General features: G+C 36.7%; 1 protein-coding gene across 1 annotated transcript in view; it reads left to right on the top strand.

Annotated features, from left to right (window-relative positions):
- The window catches only part of LOC109533338 (carbonic anhydrase-related protein 10), a 119445-nt gene that overhangs the window by 61720 nt on the left and 38374 nt on the right, over positions 1-19351 (top strand). The window contains exons 4-5 of the mRNA XM_048663412.1: positions 8372-8508; positions 15058-15249. Of these exons, the coding sequence (XP_048519369.1) occupies positions 8372-8508; positions 15058-15249 (329 nt within the window). The remainder of the gene's footprint in view (positions 1-8371; positions 8509-15057; positions 15250-19351) is intronic.

Raw genomic sequence — 19351 nt, 5'->3', positions numbered from 1 at the left:
AAAAGGACAGAACTGATTTAACCGACCCTTATTTTATTTTCACTATGTCCTGCACGTTTCGCACATGCTCAGAACTTCTTGGCCGAAAACTCGAAATTTTAGTACCGTCAGTCGCCGGTCAGCCAGTTCCAGCGCTACCTGCGTAACGCGGTAACAAGGACGCCGATATGATTGTCACCTCTCTTATTTTACTTACTCTATGGTTCCAATACCGTTGTTTTGAACCGTCAGTGAATCTTAGACACTAATTTTGACACCTTTTCTCTTATTGAAAGTAGTTGAAATATAAATAATTAACAGGACTTTTTTCCTTCACTCTTAGAATTCTATTATTAATTTTAAGCTAAAGGTAAATTAGATTTAGAAAATTGTATTTGTAGGTTTATGATCTTATTTAGTGATTAAACGGTTTTTAATCAAATATTGTTGGTGTTTTTGTCGTTGCAGTTTTCATTAAAGCTCAGCACGGATAATATAAAAATTCACCCTTGGAAAAACAATCCACTTTTATCGTTTGTTGTTACGTCACAAGGCTAATACGCAAGGCGTGACGGCCCTAGATTATTCCACTGATAAGCTAAAATTGTCAGTGCGAATCCTTCAAAATGTACATTTGCAAAGTTCTCATGATATCCTATGATATTAACTTTGGCTTTGTCATTGGAGCGTCACTATTTTAATGTGTACACATATATGCGTATTTTGTTCCTGTTGTTAATTATTTATCAACGATTAATTCCACGCACTAGTTTATAGGGTTTCACTCGTTTATAGGTCTTCTTTAACAAGCCATCATTGTTCAAGAGCTGGATGGCTTCAACGTTGATGTGATTTCGTAGTCTTTCTTCATAATTTTTGCACAATTTTGGATTACATTGTCCACTATTTGCACATTTAGGTCTTTATGGAGGTTGTCATTCCGGATGTACCATGGCGCACCTACGATGCCGCGTATAACTTTATTTTCAGAACGTTGTATAACATTTCTGTTGCTTTGGCTGCTACAACCCCAGAGTTGACTACCATGAGTCCACACCGGCTTGAGGACTTGTTGATATAGCAAGAGCTTATTATACACTGACAGGGCAGAATTACGACCCAATTGCCAGACAATTTTACGGTATTTTAAATTTAATTCTCCTTGGTTTTTCCTGACGTGGGCCTTCCACCCAAAACGTTTCCATTAATATAGTCAAATTTGTTTAATTTCCGAAACAGAGCGACCCGTTTAAGCTAGGTTGCCTATTTCGTTGTGGTCGTGCCACTAATAATTGCGCTGTTTTAGGCTCCGCTCTACATGGGAATGCGGAAATTCTCTTTAAACATCGGCAATGTTATAAATGAATTTAATAAATAATTGGATAAATGGAAACTGGGCCCCAACATCCGATCAGTGCCCGATTAATTCAACATAAATGCTTCAAAAGGCCCGAATGTGAACTGTGACGAACAAGCCTTGCGCAACGTAAAAAATATATCTAAAGTCTGTTTTGGCAAAGGCTCAAAATCGAACGGTTCGCGAAAGCAAACATTAATTGTCATTTTTCAAATCGTGGAACTTATAGGTTCAATTAAACTTCGGAGGATTTTAGGAACCTCTAAATAATCACTGTCGAGTTTCCCTGGGTATTGATGGACAAAGTCAGTAGAGGCGCAAAATTTAAAAATATCTAAATATCCTTGTGATTTTTATGTTAACGTTCTTCCTGTAGCCTATCTAAGCTCTAAATTCTGGAGATGTTTACACAAATGGTCTTACAAATTGGCCAACAAATAACAGCCCCTATCAGACAATCAGAAACGTAAATCGTTTCTGATACTCACTCAGATTCGTGAGAACGGAAATATGAATTGGCTGTAGCCCTGGGAAGGTGTGTTGGGCTGATGGCGTAACTCCTCCCTCCCTAAGATTCGAAGTAAATCTAATGTGGTTTCGAATCAACGGCTTCGTCTGAGGTCTCTCCTTATGGGGGGTTGTCGGTTTTCGTTGGTTTGCAGGATCCCAAAATAAGTGAAATTTTCCTCTTTTTTATGAAGAGCATCGTTAATACGGCAGTTAGGCAGAATACTGGTATGATCCATGTCTATAAACTTTGAGTGTGGTCCGCCTTGGCATCGGTATTGACGGGTCACAGCTGATTAGCAATGTCGCTTAGTCGGTGAATCTCTTCCAAGTTAATTGCGGTGATATTTTGAGTTTCCCAAATGCGAGTGACGGTTAATGGCGTGGTAAATTTTCGGAAAAATAAGCGGCTTTCCTTAGTTAATCCTGAGATCGTTTTTTATCGTAAATTTGGTCGACCAGTTTGCAAAGTGGGGTTTCTGGATTCCTGGACATTCCTGAAATATCGATTCATTCGGGTTTCAGCAATTGATGGGGTGGGGTTTGCTTTGGTCGAAATACATTTTGAGAGGGGCCAAAGACTTACTGATTTGTAATTGATTGCACATTTACTGGCTGGCATGGAAATGATAATTTTGGATATAAAATGGCTGTTGCGAATACTGTTGCCTCGGAGAGGGTTGGAACTGTATTGGTCTTTGATTACCCCTTCCAGTTTGAGGAGGTGTTCTTGAATCGGAAAAATTACCGTACAATCGTTGAAAGTTTTCGAATTTATCTATTTATTTATTGATTTATTAAATTTATTCAATTTACTTGTGACATGACGATAACAAATTAAAATACGTCAACAAGCCCGTACAGGCATTCAAAAGTATTTATGTTCTTAAAAAACGAAGAAAGAAAAAAAAACCAACGAACTCCAAAAAACAAGAAGAAAAGAATAGAAATTAATCTATATACTACATAACATATACACTAACAACTAATCGCAAATAACGCATCAGTAACTTACTTTTACTTACATACACATATATTCATCCAGGGTATCAGGCTCCAGAGTGCCTAGCACTTTTCTAATCTCTTTTTTAAAGACAGTGAGACTTTTATTTTGTCTAATTTATGGAGGTAATTTCTTAAATAGTTTTACGCACATATACCCTGGATTTTTGACTCAGGTGTAGTCGGTGCCTAGGGTCGGAAAACACTTCTGATCTTCTAGTACGATTCTCAGAGCCTAGTGATTGAACCAAGTTTCTATTTTTATACAAGCCATATATCGTTAGAATCCCGCACTCCTTAAATATGTTCCTGCACGATTGGTTAAAGTCCATTTTCTTAATAATCCTAATTACCCCTTTTTATGTGGCAAACCATTCTCCAAAACTGGCCTTTCCACCCCAAAAAATGATCCCATACCGCAATAGGGATTCTAAATTTGCAAAGTATAGTATTTTCAAACATTTTTCGTTCATATGTTTTCCAATTACTCTTATTCTATAGCAGGTTGTGTTTAATTTTTGTATTATTTGAGTTATGTGAAAAGACCAGCCTAGACTCTCATCCATGTACAAACCCAAGAACTTGCTGCTTTGTGAATTCGCTGACGTTAGTAATCCCGTTTTGTCGTAACAGGAGATTTGGCATAACTTTTCGCTTGCATATCGACTTTGATCGTTGCTGATTCTTTGTGCTATGTTACTTCTTATTGCCTGTTACTTTGTACCCAAATTAATTAAATGTTCGCCTCTATAGGGCCTGGCTCTTGTTAATTCTTGAACTAAATAATTGACATTCCTTTGATCAGAAAAGGACTGCAAAAGAGCTTGTTAGTTCTACAAATCGAGTCTTAATCGTACGGCTTATGAATAGAGAATGAAATACAAAATTATGATTTGTCATAAAGAAGACTAAAGTGTCTCTGAAGTGTTTCCGGATTCCGTGAGAACGGAACTATAGGTTTATCCAGAATTGGCTGTATCAGTGGGAAAGTGTGTTGGGCTGATGGCGCAACTTTCTTGCTCATTTTGCTTCCGAGAAATGAGCAAAAACCGGACAGAAAATATGAAATTTTGACTGAAAAATCTTGCACCTAAATGTCTTACATTCAAATTTCGCTTTCTGGGTCAGAACTACTCAAATTTTCTCACTCATCTTCAAATTCAAATTTATTAAACGGGAAAAAATCCATGGCGAATTATATAATGCGTATGAAAATATTAACATACAATAAAAATTCACATATGACAATAACAGATAAATAAATTACATGGGTACCTTCAGCTTTAGTTCGGACTTAAATGCTCCCAAAGGAAAGCTTCTCTATCCAACAATAAACGAATTCTGTGCCCCAAATTGTTTTTGAAAAACTTTCAACGAAAAACGCAGCGTCATGTTTGAGTCGATTTTGCAGCTCAAAAAAATACGCAAATGTAAAGCTTGTTGAAAACAAGACTTTTTGAGAAACTGTCATCATTTCTTTATCGATGGATTACCTTCAAAAAAGACCAGTTAGTTCTCTCTGGAACAATGTAAAAATAAGCGTTCTTTATCCGAAACAAAATGAGGAAAAACGGGACAAAAATATAAAATTTTGGCATAATCCTGCGCCTAAATTTTTGATATTGAAATTTCGGTTTCTGCATCAAAACTACTCCAATTTTCTCACACATTTTATGACTGAATTTTCAATTCTCTATTCAACAATGCGAAAACGAATTCTGTGGCTCAAATGGGGCCAGAGAAACTTCGAAAAAGGCAACATCATGCTACAGTCGATTTTGCAACTCAAAGAGAAAACACGCAAGTGTAAACCTTCTTGAAAACAATGCTTTTTAGAAAACTGCCAACATTTCCTTATCGATGGTTCACTTCTTAAAACGGTCATTTAATTCTCTCAGGCCTCCCAGCCAGATTAATTTTCGCGGCAAGTTCCTTGATCTCATCGGTTTGCGAATCTTGCACTTTTGCTCAAAGAAAACGCTTTATCGCTTTGTCCCCTCAAGTGGTGGATAAACCTAATCAAGTGTCTAGACAAAATTCTGCTGGACTTTCACCTATTGATTGAAGATATCGAGAAAGTTTTTGTGGAATTCTTCAAATTTATTGATAATGATTTAAAAGTTTCCTGCAGAGTACTAACAGCATATACTTTATACAACAGATATTTGTTTCCCGGTTAAAAGCGAAACGTCGATTAAACCGGCAGCGAGCGAAGTCTAAAGCAAAATTCTAAGCATACACCATAAATTTGGATGAAATGAAAGTCCTGCCACTGAGTACCAGACCTATTTCGGCTCAATGCATAAGAGTGTGTGTATAAAGTTTTCGAATAATATTTGATATGGGTATAAGAGCCGGGCTCCATTTGTTGAACGGCATTTCTATGATGCTTTTCCGATAAAACTCGGCAAACAACCGCCCCTTATGCTCGGCTTCTCTCGCAAAATTTATAAAGTTATTTACATTTAGTTCTCCTGCCGTTAAGTGTATTGATGCTGTGGAAATTGAGGTTCTCCTCAAGCGTCACAGCAGCAGGAATCATTCCTGCAAACGGTTCCAGTTTAACGGCGACGGCTTTTGTAATTAACCCAATTTCGCTTGTCATTTACGCGACTTATATCACCTTTATGAGGCCTGATTTTGGAACGGCTGTCTAATAATACATAGTTTCACATAAAAGTGTTACGGGAGATGCGAAGCTGCGGATACCAATAAGCAATAAAACTTTTATCATATTTTCTCACGTCTGTTAGGGGAGTAGCTGCTGTGTTCGCAAATTGCACCCAGCTTAGCTGCGACTAAATTTAAGTTTGGCATCAAAACACTCAAAAGAGCTGCTGTTATGCTGATTACCGACCATTGAGGAGTTAAGAAGAGACTGTCCCGAGGTCTGCTTCAGTTTTGAATAATTTGTGTAGATTTATGGTGTGTAAAAAATTGTCAGTTTGGTTGCAGGTAACTTTTGAAGAGCGCCACATCCTGAAGAGTCTTAAGGGTTAAGTTTAATTTTTTATTCATTGTGATTTAAAAGGTTCCTACTCAGTGCTAACGGCATATACTTTTTGGTTTCACGGTTAAAAGCGAAATGTTACACGCATAACCATAAATTTAGATGGAATGAAAGTATTTATTATGCAGGGTGATGGAAAATTTGCGTCATTCCTCTGGAGGCGTTGTCTGGCGGTGTTTTAGGAGTACAGAAAAAATAGTAAAAAAAATAAATTGTCATTAAAAACTGAGATATTTGCAAAAAACTATGTTAGAAAAACGGCAACAATGTTTTTCAAGATAACCAGCCTAATTAGCGCTAGGTAAATACCTGTTAATTATTTAAAACTCCGGTAACCATGGATAAAAAGAGAAAGTGACAATAAGATAGACAAGGATAAACGGTAAATTCAATAGAAATGGTTGAATGACGGAACCTATTTTGAAAGTCATAACCTCGAATTATTAATTACAAAAACATACATTTGAGTCTGCTCCAGCCAAGTGCCTGTGTAATCACCTTATTATACACTCTTCTCGAGCAGCTTCTCGTATTGGGTTAATTAACTCCTGCTCAATTTATACCGGTGTTCAGTAATCCATTGGTTTAATGTGATTTTACATGAGTGGTAGGAATGTAGCAGGTATTTATTTGGTGTCTGGGAAAGCGTCAGTTGTTGTGCAATGTTCGGTGTGGCCCTGAAAGGCCCTTCTGCAATTATATCCGATACTTGTTTGTCTGTGTCTGGAACCCGAAAATCTATTGCCGTCCACTATGTTCCTGGAACCACTATCCTCTTTTTAATTTTTTATTCTTAAATCTTATTATCTTAATCCGCGTAAGCCATTTGAGAACGCAGCCATTCTTCTCGGGTGGAATAGAGTTATGATTAAACTTTGAGGTCTGTTCGCTGGTCAGCCAGACAGCCATTAAACTGTCCACGACTTCCCCTGAAATTTGAACATCGAACAAAACTTTTCGTCTCCTACTTTGGCGTGTCCGCTTTTCTTTTTCCTTCAAAAACTCTTTTGTAGTTAGTAGTTGAATACATTTTGTCCCAAATCAAGCACTTTAATGGGTGTTTGAAAATTGTGAAAAGGTTGTGCTGTTGAAATGAGTTTGATGTTTTAAAGTCCACTTTGTATTAAGAAGATTGGAGCAAAAAAATGTGTACGTTCTTAAGAAAACTTAGCATTGTTAACAGCCAAAATCTCCAAACTGGTTTGGTTTGAAACGATTTCAGCCTGAGCCGGCGATTAAAAGACATCGAAGCTTGCAAACCAGAAGCATTTCAACTAAAGTAACATGCCACTTAACGGACAATTAAATCGTCAATTTCAGCAAATAAGATGTTGAGGCAAAGAAAACTTCAATGGAACCTTGGAGTCAGTTTCCCGCTAATCCGTTTTTTTTATCTAATTATGAAAGCACGAAGAGTTTGTGGAATGAACTGTGAGCTCAATTTGTCTTGATTTGCAAAGCATGCAAATATGAAACATAACTGTGGAAGACATGCGCTTAAATGTGAAGCCAATTATGCATTGCCTTGAGCAAAAAATTCTCTTGCATCTAGAACAACTTTGAGCAAATATTTGAACCAATTATTTCCATCATCAGTAATACCACAGCTCAGCTGGTAGTTCATAACTGAAAAATCCTAACAACTCAATTAGTGAATGTTTTTAACTGAAGGACGCTCTTAAGTAGAGTTGCATGAATCTACAGACAAAGTTAGAGAAATACTAACGTGCTCCGATTAGTTCTGGCGAAGTATTTAACATCTTGGGCCGACTAACTTGCCATATACACACATCAACTATTAATATATGAAACTTTCCACTAAATCTAGGGCAGCCACTGGGCGGCAACTTTGGATAGTTTAAACCTGCCGGATTAAGAAATGAGATGTTGGGCATTGAGATATGTCGTTGTCGAGAAGGCGAAGTCTCTGAGGTGAAAATTGCGAAATTACTAGGGAAGCTTCAATAACTATTAATAATAAAACTAGAGAAAATTCCCTGAAAAGTTCTGATGTATTATATGTTTCTGCTTCATCTCCTCTGGCCACTTTGCCTTTTTAGGCCTCATAGGTATCATTAGGCCTCTGACACTCATTTCTTCATTTATCTTCTGTGCCTGGAGGTAGCAATCGACTAAATGTTTTCCGCGTGTTTCTAAAGTTTTTCACATATTTCCATTCATATACTTCCAGAAAAGGCAAATTAGCACTGAACTTGCTTTTGGCAAACAAGAAAACACTTTTGCCATGAGAGCGGTTTTCGAGTGAAGCACATCAGGAATAGCAATTTTCGCAAAAGACACATTGCTGACCTAAGTTGAAAAGTAATTTTTCTCTTCTCATGCGCTCGCTTTAATTAAAGTCAATATTTGTCTGGTCGGCTGCTCAATATCATCTATTCGAGGGCCGTGGCGGAAATTCAGTGAATAGCCATGCTTGATCAAATAGTTTTTCTAGTTTTCAGCTAAACCAGCCTCTCTAGCATTGAAGAGTACATTTGCGATTCGTTTTGTTTCAGGTCCAGCGTTTTGGGGTTTGATCAATCCCGAATGGTCTTTGTGTAACAAAGGTAGGCGACAGTCTCCGGTCAATTTGGAGCCCAGCAAGCTGCTGTTTGACCCCAATTTGAGACAGTTGCACATTGATAAGCACAGGGTAAGAATTCGAATAGAAGATATTTTAAGTTTTACATATAGAAACGTGCAGTGAAAAGTCCAAGTGCGCCAAAGTGAGGGAACCTAGTCGATCAACGGCGATGGTTGACCTATATTTTCGTTTTCTGATTAATACCGGAAAAAAACACTTCAGGTCAGCAGATTTTAAAGTTTTTATCAGTGTATGCACGAAAAAAACATGTTCAGTCAACGCCACACGAGGAAAAACATGCAAAGTCGCGAATAATCACTGCCATAATAACGCTAATTATTTAGTTGTGTTTCTGGTTTTATCGTGCAAGCATGGATTGTTTCAGCAGTGACGAAGAAATCGTCAAAAAAGGGAAAAACTTAATAAAAAACGTAAAATTACCGGTCGTGTCAGCGGTATCTAAGAAAAAATTTCTTAAGGCGGGTCCTGACTGTAAAAAATTCAGTTCTCTAGGTTCCAGGGATGAACAAATTGCATATATTTCTTTTCTTGTAACAAGAAGGAGATTCGAACAAATTTACACTCAGTTTCGTAGCTGATCAGGTAGATTCAGCTTTTAACAGTCGTGGCACTATAAATTCTAACTAGGAAACATTCAGGAGCGGATATCATTGGGTTAAAAGGAACTCCTCCCTKTGCTTCTGCTCACTAGTGAACAGTTTCAATTGTTTAGGTCAGGTGATCGAGGTGGCCAATTTTTGCTCCACCTCTTCCAATTGATCTGTAGTCAATYGTTTTAKKTAATATTGGACTGAAATGAGGCGGATCCCTTCTATGGGCATGAATCATCTGTTTGGGAGAAATTCTCAATAAACTTAGGCTCTTAAACGGCGCGGCAGCACAAATCGGAACCAGCAAAAAATCGTMAAGCGCTTTAATTTGTTTTTCCCTCCCTCACTTAATACCGCGATAAGAATTGTCACGTAATTTAGGCATGGTTTCTTACACTGCCAATACGGTAATAAGATGAATTTGGTTGAGAATTACTGATAAACCACTTATAGAACATGTGATTCATAGCGCCGCCCGATTTGAGCCAAACACCACATGAAACGATTCAAAATCAGTCGATTAGAAAAGGAGGAGCCTTGGTCGAGCCCCTACGATCAATGCTCAATCAGGCTGTCCATCGACCTCCGCCCTAGGAAACAGCGAAAAATGGGTGTTTTATGGCATTTGCAGGCCTGACACCTAACGTAGGAGGGAACTAACTGAACATCCAATCAAAAAGCTGCCTCTCTTTCCTCTTTCCTCACAAATTTAATTGTGGACAATCGACACAAAGGACGAAAATTAGTAGAACGAGCGTGAAACCATGCAAGCACCTGATATGCTAAAGACACAGTTCTAATACCTTACTTTTCTGGATAATTCTCCTGAAGCGAAAAAGAGTGAAATGAGGGAGAATGCAATAGCAAAAGCCAGGGTGTTTCTTAAAAAAAACCATTAGTTTGGTTTGACACGAATTTTTGGAAACACTTTGCGTAACGGAAATAATTCTTTGAATGGCCACCATTGATTGTGTCAAAATAACACTCGTTAGCCATAATCTTCCACTTCCAGTCTTGGTTACACCACCCTGTAATTTCCTTGCTTTGCTTGTTTACGTGGCAAATTAGTCAAAAAAAAAACATTGTCTTCAATCATTTCATGTGCTTCATCTGGAAGATTTTTGACCTAGAAATGCATGACCTCATGTGCTCGCTGAACCAATTGGGCGTAATTTAACTGGTCGAGTTTATGAGAAATTCTGAATAAATTCAGCCGGGAATCCAGGGTCTTGATCTGGGGAGTTGTTCAAAGACAGAAGCAGCCATCATATTCTTAAGAAAACAGGGAAAGTATGCTTATCTGGAACTGTAGATGTGCAAAAATGCATGCAATGTACAAATCCATCCAGATAAACCAATATACTATTAAACATATGCACTATGTGGTTTTCCGAATTTAATATCGGTTTTGGATATCAGCGCTCGCATACCTGCAGCACTTGCGACCAATTTGCCGCCAAAAGCAAGTTTTTAAATTTAAAACTTGCACAAAGTGGATCAAGGAAATCGTGAAATACAAGGGAAATACTTGGGACAGTAAGGTTCCCAGGCAAAATTTATAAAAAGAGCGGATGTTTTTTACTGCACAAAATATCCGAAAAAAAATTCAATGCGACAATTTTTATGCATCTTTCCTGTTAGTTTGTAATTGCAAAATTACCTTCTTAGGATTTTCAAATTCTTGTTAACACCAGCGTTTGCCCGTAGTTCTTATTAGTAAAAATTCTCATCAACCAAACGGAACATCGAAATGCTATTTCCATCTGGTTTCCCATTATATAACACTTTCCAGAATAATTACCAGATAAATTGAACCATAGCAATCCGGCCACTGCAACACCAAATCAATGCAGTTTAACATGCTGCCGGAAATACTGAATATTGCAACTATATTAAGTGCAATTCCAAGTCAATCTGCTCACCAAGAAAAAACAATTTGCTGGCCGTGAATATAAACAACAATCGGTGAATGTGAAATGAACACAAGGTTAGCAATTCCACATATAAATCCAGCTCTACTGTTCAATTTTAATTCGACCAAAGGGCAAACAACCCGAGCTGACCGCTGAAAGTTTTAAGCAAATGTCCCTTATAATCACAATGGACGGGTGCTAAATCTCTCAGACGCGCAAGTGTTTAAAGTTTTACTAGTTGGTAAGTGGCTTACGATGCAGTTCTTATGGTAACTGTGATACTCCAACTAGTTAACATCCGTTGAATTGTTTAAGCGGTCTATGAACCATGCAAGGAGGTGAAGGTTTTGCTACAAAAATCCCGCTTGAAGTTGTGTTTTGATTGTAGCACAAATGTTTTTTGCCAGCAAAACTTTATTGAACTAATCGTTTTTATCACGAGAAGATTTTAAAGAAATGTTAAATGGTTTGCTTATGTCCCGGATTTCAACATTCTGATTTGGAGCCAACTAATCTTTTATACATACAGGGTGGTGCAATTAAGTCAAGGTGGAAGATTTTGGCCAACTGGTGCGTAATATAACCGTATCTTACAAAAAAGTCTTGCAATTTGCTGATTTACATAAAAGAGCTGACATACAAAACTATAAAACAACAATTTAAAACAATTGTTTTCAGCGAAAAAAAACCTCAATAGCAGATTTCCACAAAACAGGAAAATTAGTCATGCATTCAATATTTAGTCGCGTTTGTCGTTGCAAATATGGCAATTTGTCCGATACAAATTGATTTGTTTTAATAGATTTACCACTTAATGGCGGTTTACTTGTTAGATTGAATATGGAAAATTTTCCATCTCCACTCATGGACCATTAAATTGGGAATTTTAAGTCACAATTATTTTCCCTACATTGATAGATTTATATTTAACACTATCGACTGCAGATGTTGAAAACTAAGTAATAATTGAAAACTTAGCTAAATGAGTTTCCGCTTTTTCAAAAGGTCAAATTGGTCATCAGGCGGAAGTCGGCGGATCAAAGTCATTAAAGTAAGTTTAAAATATGAAGAAATATAAATTCATTAACTGCAACTGATTCGGATGCAGTTAAAATATTTGGCTATTGGAACCTTAGTGTGATAAATATTGCCGCTAAATGCGCTTGATCATACTTTAAGTTTGGCACTAGATTTTTATAAATAATCAGCATTTTCTAATTTATCGTTATTAGACTATTTGAAATACAGTGTGGTTTTTTAGTGCGAGAGAGTCCATTATTTCCGTTGGTGTTGAACTTTCGAAAAATAGTTTCATATAACAGTTGTTGACTCACAAAGTGCGCACACTTTAAAAAYATTTTAGATGAGACAGAGTGTATCAGAAAAGCGAGGMAAGATCAAAGTGTCTTTTTTTAAATAGAACTGCCCATTTTTCACTASTTCATGGAATGCAGCTTGAAACGCTTGAAAAGCTTGAAACGCTGCATATGCACCGTAAATTGTTTTTTTCTTACTTGCGACGTTGGCAGATTATRRCCATTTTAGTAAAATTGTGGTTAAAAATATGGTATCGAAAAATTCATTGTAGAAACACAAAAAAAGCATTTGAAGATACAAAAAAATACGTCTTTCCAATCAACACAGATCCGTTAAGAATTCTATTGAACCAAAATGTCGATTCAATGTACAATATTGAACAGATTGTCAACAATGTGGACTAAAATCTAAAACTTTTAACGCAATATAACTTTTGCTTTTCAAATGGGAGTACCTACCTGTATATTAATACGTCATTAGATAGACAATTTACAAAGTTACAAATTTGCATTTACACTTTAAGCTGTGAAATAAACTGTTTTCAAATTATAATTTATTTTATTTAAAAACTTCAAAAAGTTGTTCTGTTTTGTAAGGTGGCTATAGAATTAAATTATTAAGTGTCACAATTTGATGATCCTTTACATAATCAATGAAGAAAAGTGCACCGTTTTATAAAATTCATAAATTCATAGCAAAAAATACAATAAAACTGCATACGTCTATAAAAATAAAAATTCAAAATTGTAACTACAGTAATATTGAAAAATAAATGTTCAATATGATTTCCGTTTACATTTAAGCAACTGTTAATACGTTTTTCAAATGAATCGCTAACGGAGTTCAAAACAATATTATTAATATTTCGAAACACAGTCGTGGTTCGTTCCTTCATGTCATATTTTGTAGTTGGAGTTATTTTAAAAACTTCGTTTTTGACGTAACCCCATAAAAAAAAATCAATTTTTATTAAATCGGGTGAACGAGGTGGCCACTGAACAGGCCCACCTCTGCCTATCGTCGTCTCAGGAAATTCATTATTTAGGTACTCATGAATTTGAGCTGTATGGTGAACTGGAGCTCCATAGGTAAATACCACATTCTTTCCTTGATATAATTAGGTAAATGATCAATTAAACGTGGCAATTCATTTTGTAAATAATTAAAATAAATTCTTACAGTTCCTCTTCCATCAAAAAAGTAAGGCCCAATCGCATAATTTCCGATAATGTCACCCCAACTATTTAATGACCAACGGGTTTGACTATTTGTTCTTATAAAATAAGGCTTGGTATTTGCATAATAATGTAAATAATGACTATTAACCATTCCATTTTTATTAAAATTTGCTTCATAAGTAAATAATACATAGTTCATTCACAAAATCTAACTTTAGTTACATAGTCCTGATTGTTAAGATCCTGCATTAAATGGGTGTGATAGGGATGAATTTTACTTTTTACCAATATTTTTTGTATTGTAGACCCGCTGATTTTTTCGGCGGTTTCATTGGCAATTATTCTCTGGAAAGTATGAAGATTTTGAGTTACTTTTAATAAAATCGCCAATTAATTTTCTTGTGTTGAAGCCGTTTTTGGTATGCCCATTTTCTCATATTCAACATTTCCTGTTCGTATGAATCATTCCATTAACTTTTCAAACGCCTTTTTTGCGGTTGTCTCCTTTCAGGAGAATGTTGATAATAAAGTCGCGCAGCGAACGTACAGTTTTTACCACTAGCACCCAGTGTGAACACCATATTCACTAAATCTTCTTTAGAAAAATTCATATTTGTTTAAGAGCTTTTTAATAATGTGGATGACTTTTAAACTAGTCGTCATATACTATATGTATGTCGATATGTCAAGATCGATATGTCAAGAAACATCAAATTGTGACACTTATCTATTGATTTCCATGGCCACCTTCCAAAATGTAACAAGTTTTTAAATTTTTTTTAAATAAAATAAATTATAATTTGACAGCGGTTGATTTCAGAGCTTCAAGTAGAAATGCAAAAAACGTCGCAAGTAAGAAAAAAACAGTTTACGGTGCATATGCAGCGTTTCAAGCTGCATTCCATGAGCTAATGAAAAATAGGTAGTTCTATTTAAAAAAATACACTTTGACCTTGCCTCGCTTTTCTGAGACACTGTATCATATAAAGTGTTTTTAAAATGTGCGCACTTTGTGCGTCAACAACTTTTATATGAAACTGTTTTTCGAATGTTCAACACCAACGGATATAATGGACTCTCTCGCACTAAAAAACCACCCTGTATACTATTTTTTTGGTTTTTAACTGCGGTCCAATAGGAAACAAAAACAGTTCAGAAAAAGTTTTTCAAATATTTTTAAGGCAAGTGTCTTAAACAATACCATTGTAATAACTGAAAATTTTATTTGAAAAAATCTGCAATTGTTTGCGCCCATATTGGCCCCTACAGGCCACCGTCATTATTTAAGCATTACTTTTACATTACAGGCGACAGTTTTACTAATCTAATATTAAACGCCACTCGAAAAGGAAACAAAGCAGGCAAAAACCAAATAGAGAACAACGTAAACTAACGTTATCAAGTAATTTTATCCGAGTTCTCTGCGTAACTGTATGCCCTCTTGTTTGCTTTCGAAACTGTTTCACAGAAGCATTGCGCTGAACTCCGACATCTAAACCGTATTGCCAGCTTTATCTGGACAAAACTGTGCATCGCACATAATTATCAGCGAGATTTAAGTGGAGCTAATTGGCATTTTAGAGGTATGTTCTGTTGCAGATCAGTGGAACGATGATGAATACCGGACACAGTGTGATATTCACTGTGTACAATGACACGCACAGTCACATTAACGTTACTGGTGGTCCTCTATCGTATCGATATCAGTTCCAAGAGATTCACATTCACTATGGGCTTCACGATCAATTTGGAAGCGAGCACAGCATTAATGGATATGCTTTTCCGGCCGAGGTAAGTATCTGGGTTTGTTTCCAAATATTTATGTAACCAGTTGTGAAGTAAACGGGCTTCAGCTCAACAGTGAGGAATAGGAGAATAATTTTGGCCAAAATTGTACAACATGTGAAGAACTGGTCAACAAGGAGCGAGCAATCGAGATGGGCCAAGACAAGACCAGACAATAAGCGTTTCGCAACCGAGACCGTTTCATGATGATGATGATGAATCTATTCAGTTATAAGTTGTAAATTCTGCACAGACATCTTGAACAAGAAAAATCCTCTCCTCCGGCATAGTAAGCACGTTCGTTCAGCATCGTTCTGGAACACCGACAATTAAAAGCACTGAAAACAGGTATTATGATCGCATTTTTGGTTGAGCTGACCGTTAGCAGAAACAAAGTTTGGGTATTTCATCGAAATCAATTGATCAAATCCCCGTGAGACGTCCCGATAACGAAGTTATCGCCCTGTGCGAATCAGCAGCCGAATCGAATATGTCACAACGTTCGCAACAGACCAAGTAACCCAATTACCGTCCACCGATCGACAGTTATGGGGGCAAAGGTTTTTCTCCTGGTTTTGTTCTCCGATCAATTTGCCGTCAAAAAAGTTAAGCGCAAGCCTTTTCCTGTTATCAATCCAGCCTTCCATTACGCTCACTGAAAAACGCAAACTTTTCAACATTTCTCGATATCGAAATGGGTTTCCGATGTATCCGATTTTCCCTACAGTAAGAACATAAGGCATCCCTTCCGTGAAAGTAAGAAATTTAATAAAATTCTTCGCAAAGTTGCCGTATGTGTGAAATGATGTAGCGCTGAAAGTTTGCCAGTTTTTCGCCAGGCTTGTATCGGCTGGATGGGCGCCAGCGCTATTTGCTCAACATTGAAACTCATTCTTAAATTAGCCGGTCTTCTTCTAATTAAAGCCTCAGCTTAATGGCTGCTCGAGACTTCCCCGGCGGCGTTCGGTTTTACCTAAAAGTCAAAATTAGGGGAAGGAAATTAACAGTAATTCAGCTTGCCAGAAAGGGGGAAAGTTGCCGTTTTAACGCTTGCGGTTGCCGACTACTACAAACAGCATTTGTCGAGCAGAGCTGCACCAATTGTGTCAGGTCTAGTCGTGGTACGATTTATCGCTCCCTAGGGAGTGTTTATTGATTTGGTGATCAAGAGCCATCATTTATTCATTTCAAGAGCGAAACCATTAAGCTGGATTAAGCCATCAAGTGAATAACATCAATTTAAGTCATTTCGTCATCAAACTAAACACTCTTGTGCTGCCAAGAGCGCACAGTGTGAAAAAGTGTGGTTCTTGTTCGTAAACCTAATATTTCAACACTGGGGCAACACTTTTGGATGAAATTCGGCGCGAGTATGCCTGTCGTAGGTACTTCATGTGGAATAAGGGAAGAATATATGTAAGACCTAAAAATAATTTCCACAAACGGAAAAATCGAAAACTTAATTAGTTAGGGCTAGTGAGACTACTGCATACGAAAACCAAATTTTGCTTCTTAAAACGCATCTAATTAATTCAACTCCTATTTTAATCCCGAGAAATCCGACCACTGTTAGAGTATTGGAAATGTGCAAATGCAGCGGAAATATGTAAAGGTTTGAGACTAATTAATTTGAGCTTCTATTTATTATAATTTTCCCCAGAGGTTTCATTGCATGGAGAAATGCTATGATATCATGAGTAAAATTAAAGTATATTACAGCGTTGAATATATTAAAATTAATGTGTACATACCGCGAAAATTTCAGGCATTTCAACGGAATCTTTGTTTAACAGTTGTCGCTTTGGTTGACTCTAACGTAATGAAGTCAGTCAGGAACTAGCCTTTATTAAAATAATTAAAATTGTTTAGGATATTAATAGAGCTGCTCGGCAAATGATGGTGATTCAAGGTGGCAGTAAACGGAAAAGTAACTGACATTTAACGTTTCCCGCTAAATAAAACGGCAATATTTGAATAAACCCTGTTTTTGAAGGAAGAAAATGACGACTATTTGAGAAGAAAATAACTTCTTATTCTTCTTCTTCTTCTTCTTCTCCTTATCTCTTTCTTGGACGACCTACTTTGTCTTCCATTTGGCGACTTATCTGTAGCAATACAAACTATCCTCTCTCATACGATTTCTGTGTTGACTCCATTCTTGTTTTCTCTTCGATACCCAATCATTGATGCTTTCCGTTTTGCACATTTGTCTAATATTCTGCCTCCTTTCTCTTTTCATCAGTCTTCCCTGTGATTCTCCTTAGTATCTTCATCTCTCCTGTGTCTAGAAGTTATTTTGTTTTGAATGTGTTTGGTCTTGTTTATGCTATATCAGTAATGATGCGTCTTATTGCCGCTTTGTAAATCCTTGTTTTTGTTTCTTGTTTTAGGTCTTGATTACGCCAGATTATGCCATTTAGACATCCGGCCACTTTGCTGGCTTTAGCCACTTGTTCTTGTACTTCTTCTACGTTTCCATAACTTTCTATGCCCAGGTATTTGAACTTGTTTGTGTGTAACATTTCTTGTTTGATTACTTCTCCATTTACTTCAAGTTTACATCTCAGGGCTCTTTTGATGTCGCAATACATTTTGTTGTGTCTGATATTATCATGTTATATATTTTTGCTGTTGTGCAGTAATATCTGCAGATCGTTTTCATCTTCCGCAACTATTACGGCGTCGTCCGCGTAGCAGAGTATTTTTATTTCAGTAGCGCCCATATGATACCCGTTGCCAAGTCGTCCTTTTTTTATTATTTCATCCATCATAACATTGAAGAGCAACGGGCTCAGTGAATCTCCTTGCCTGATTCCACTATTAATTGGTATGTCAACTGTTAAATTTCCATTAATGCGGGCCTGAACTTTGGTGGCGTGGTAAATGTCTTGAATCATATTGATGGGAATGTCCCTTTTGTATAACAGATGTACTATATCAACTATTTTTACCCGACCGAATGTATTTTTCAGGTCAATAAAGCATAGAAAGGCCGGTTTATTATATTCTATGGATTTTTCTACTATCTGTCTCAGTACAAACACATGATATCCCAGATCTGAAACCCTGTTGTTCATCTGAGAGTGAAATAATAGAGTTAAGCTTATCAATAATAACCTTGGTCATTAATTTATGTGCAGTATCTAGCAAGTTTATGCCTCTATAGTTTGATGGTTCCTGTTTGTCTCCTTTTTCAAACATTAAAATTGTTGTACTTTTGTTATCTGTTAGGGATTCTGCATTGTGTTAGAATGTTCTGAATATGATTTTTTAGTATTTGTGTTAGTTTTCCGCCTCCGTATTTTAGTAATTCATTCTGGAGCCTGTCTTGTCCTGTGGATTTTCTGTTTTCTTTAATTATATCAAGGCTGTGTCAACTTCATTTATAGTAACTTCTACGTGTTGTCGTATACAGGGTGCCTCGAAATTAGGTGGCCAACCTGAAACAGTGAAATCTGCTCTCAAAAAGAATATTAATTTTTCAAATGAACTTGGAAACAAAAGGGAAAAATGCTTTCTAACGGATATACGCCTTCTTGAAGAGGGGCCAAGTAGTAGGGTTTTTCGCAAATTATTTCTAAACGGTTGAACTTCAAAACGAAAATTTTAGGAACGTTAGTAATTTTGCTATGCTGAATCTAGAGGTAAAATTTAAACTGTCATAATTTTATCTTAGACGTATCATTTGGGGGGGGGGAGAAATACAAAAAAGCTCTAACTTTTTTTTGAGACTATAAATGAATCTTTTTGTACAAATTGTGCACATCTGAAGTATTTTACGAAGGAAAGGTGCTCTTAATGTACTTCGTTCAGAAGCACCATTTTCCAACTAAATGACTTCAAAAATATCACTGCTGTCCATACACATCTTACCTTTTAAATAAATATTATTATCGACACTAATCTACTGGAGTAAATGTTCAAACAAATTTCAATTTTCTTGAATGAACATTATGGACCTTTTCTTAATATGTTGGGTGGCACGGAGAATTTCAAAAAGGGTTTGTTTTATTTGATTTCCAGCCGCGCAAATCCGCCTTAGAAGCCTCTCGTACAGGCTTACAGCTTCTGGCTACAGGTAATAATCCAAAGGATTTAGATCAGGCGA

The sequence above is a fragment of the Dendroctonus ponderosae genome, unplaced genomic scaffold (assembly GCF_020466585.1).
Source record: "Dendroctonus ponderosae isolate FM_Combo_2020 unplaced genomic scaffold, Dpon_F_20191213v2 Dpon_F_20191213_1, whole genome shotgun sequence".
Lineage (NCBI taxonomy): Eukaryota > Metazoa > Arthropoda > Insecta > Coleoptera > Curculionidae > Dendroctonus > Dendroctonus ponderosae.
Note: the sequence above shows the minus strand (reverse complement) of the source record. Positions and strands in the feature narration are given on the sequence as shown.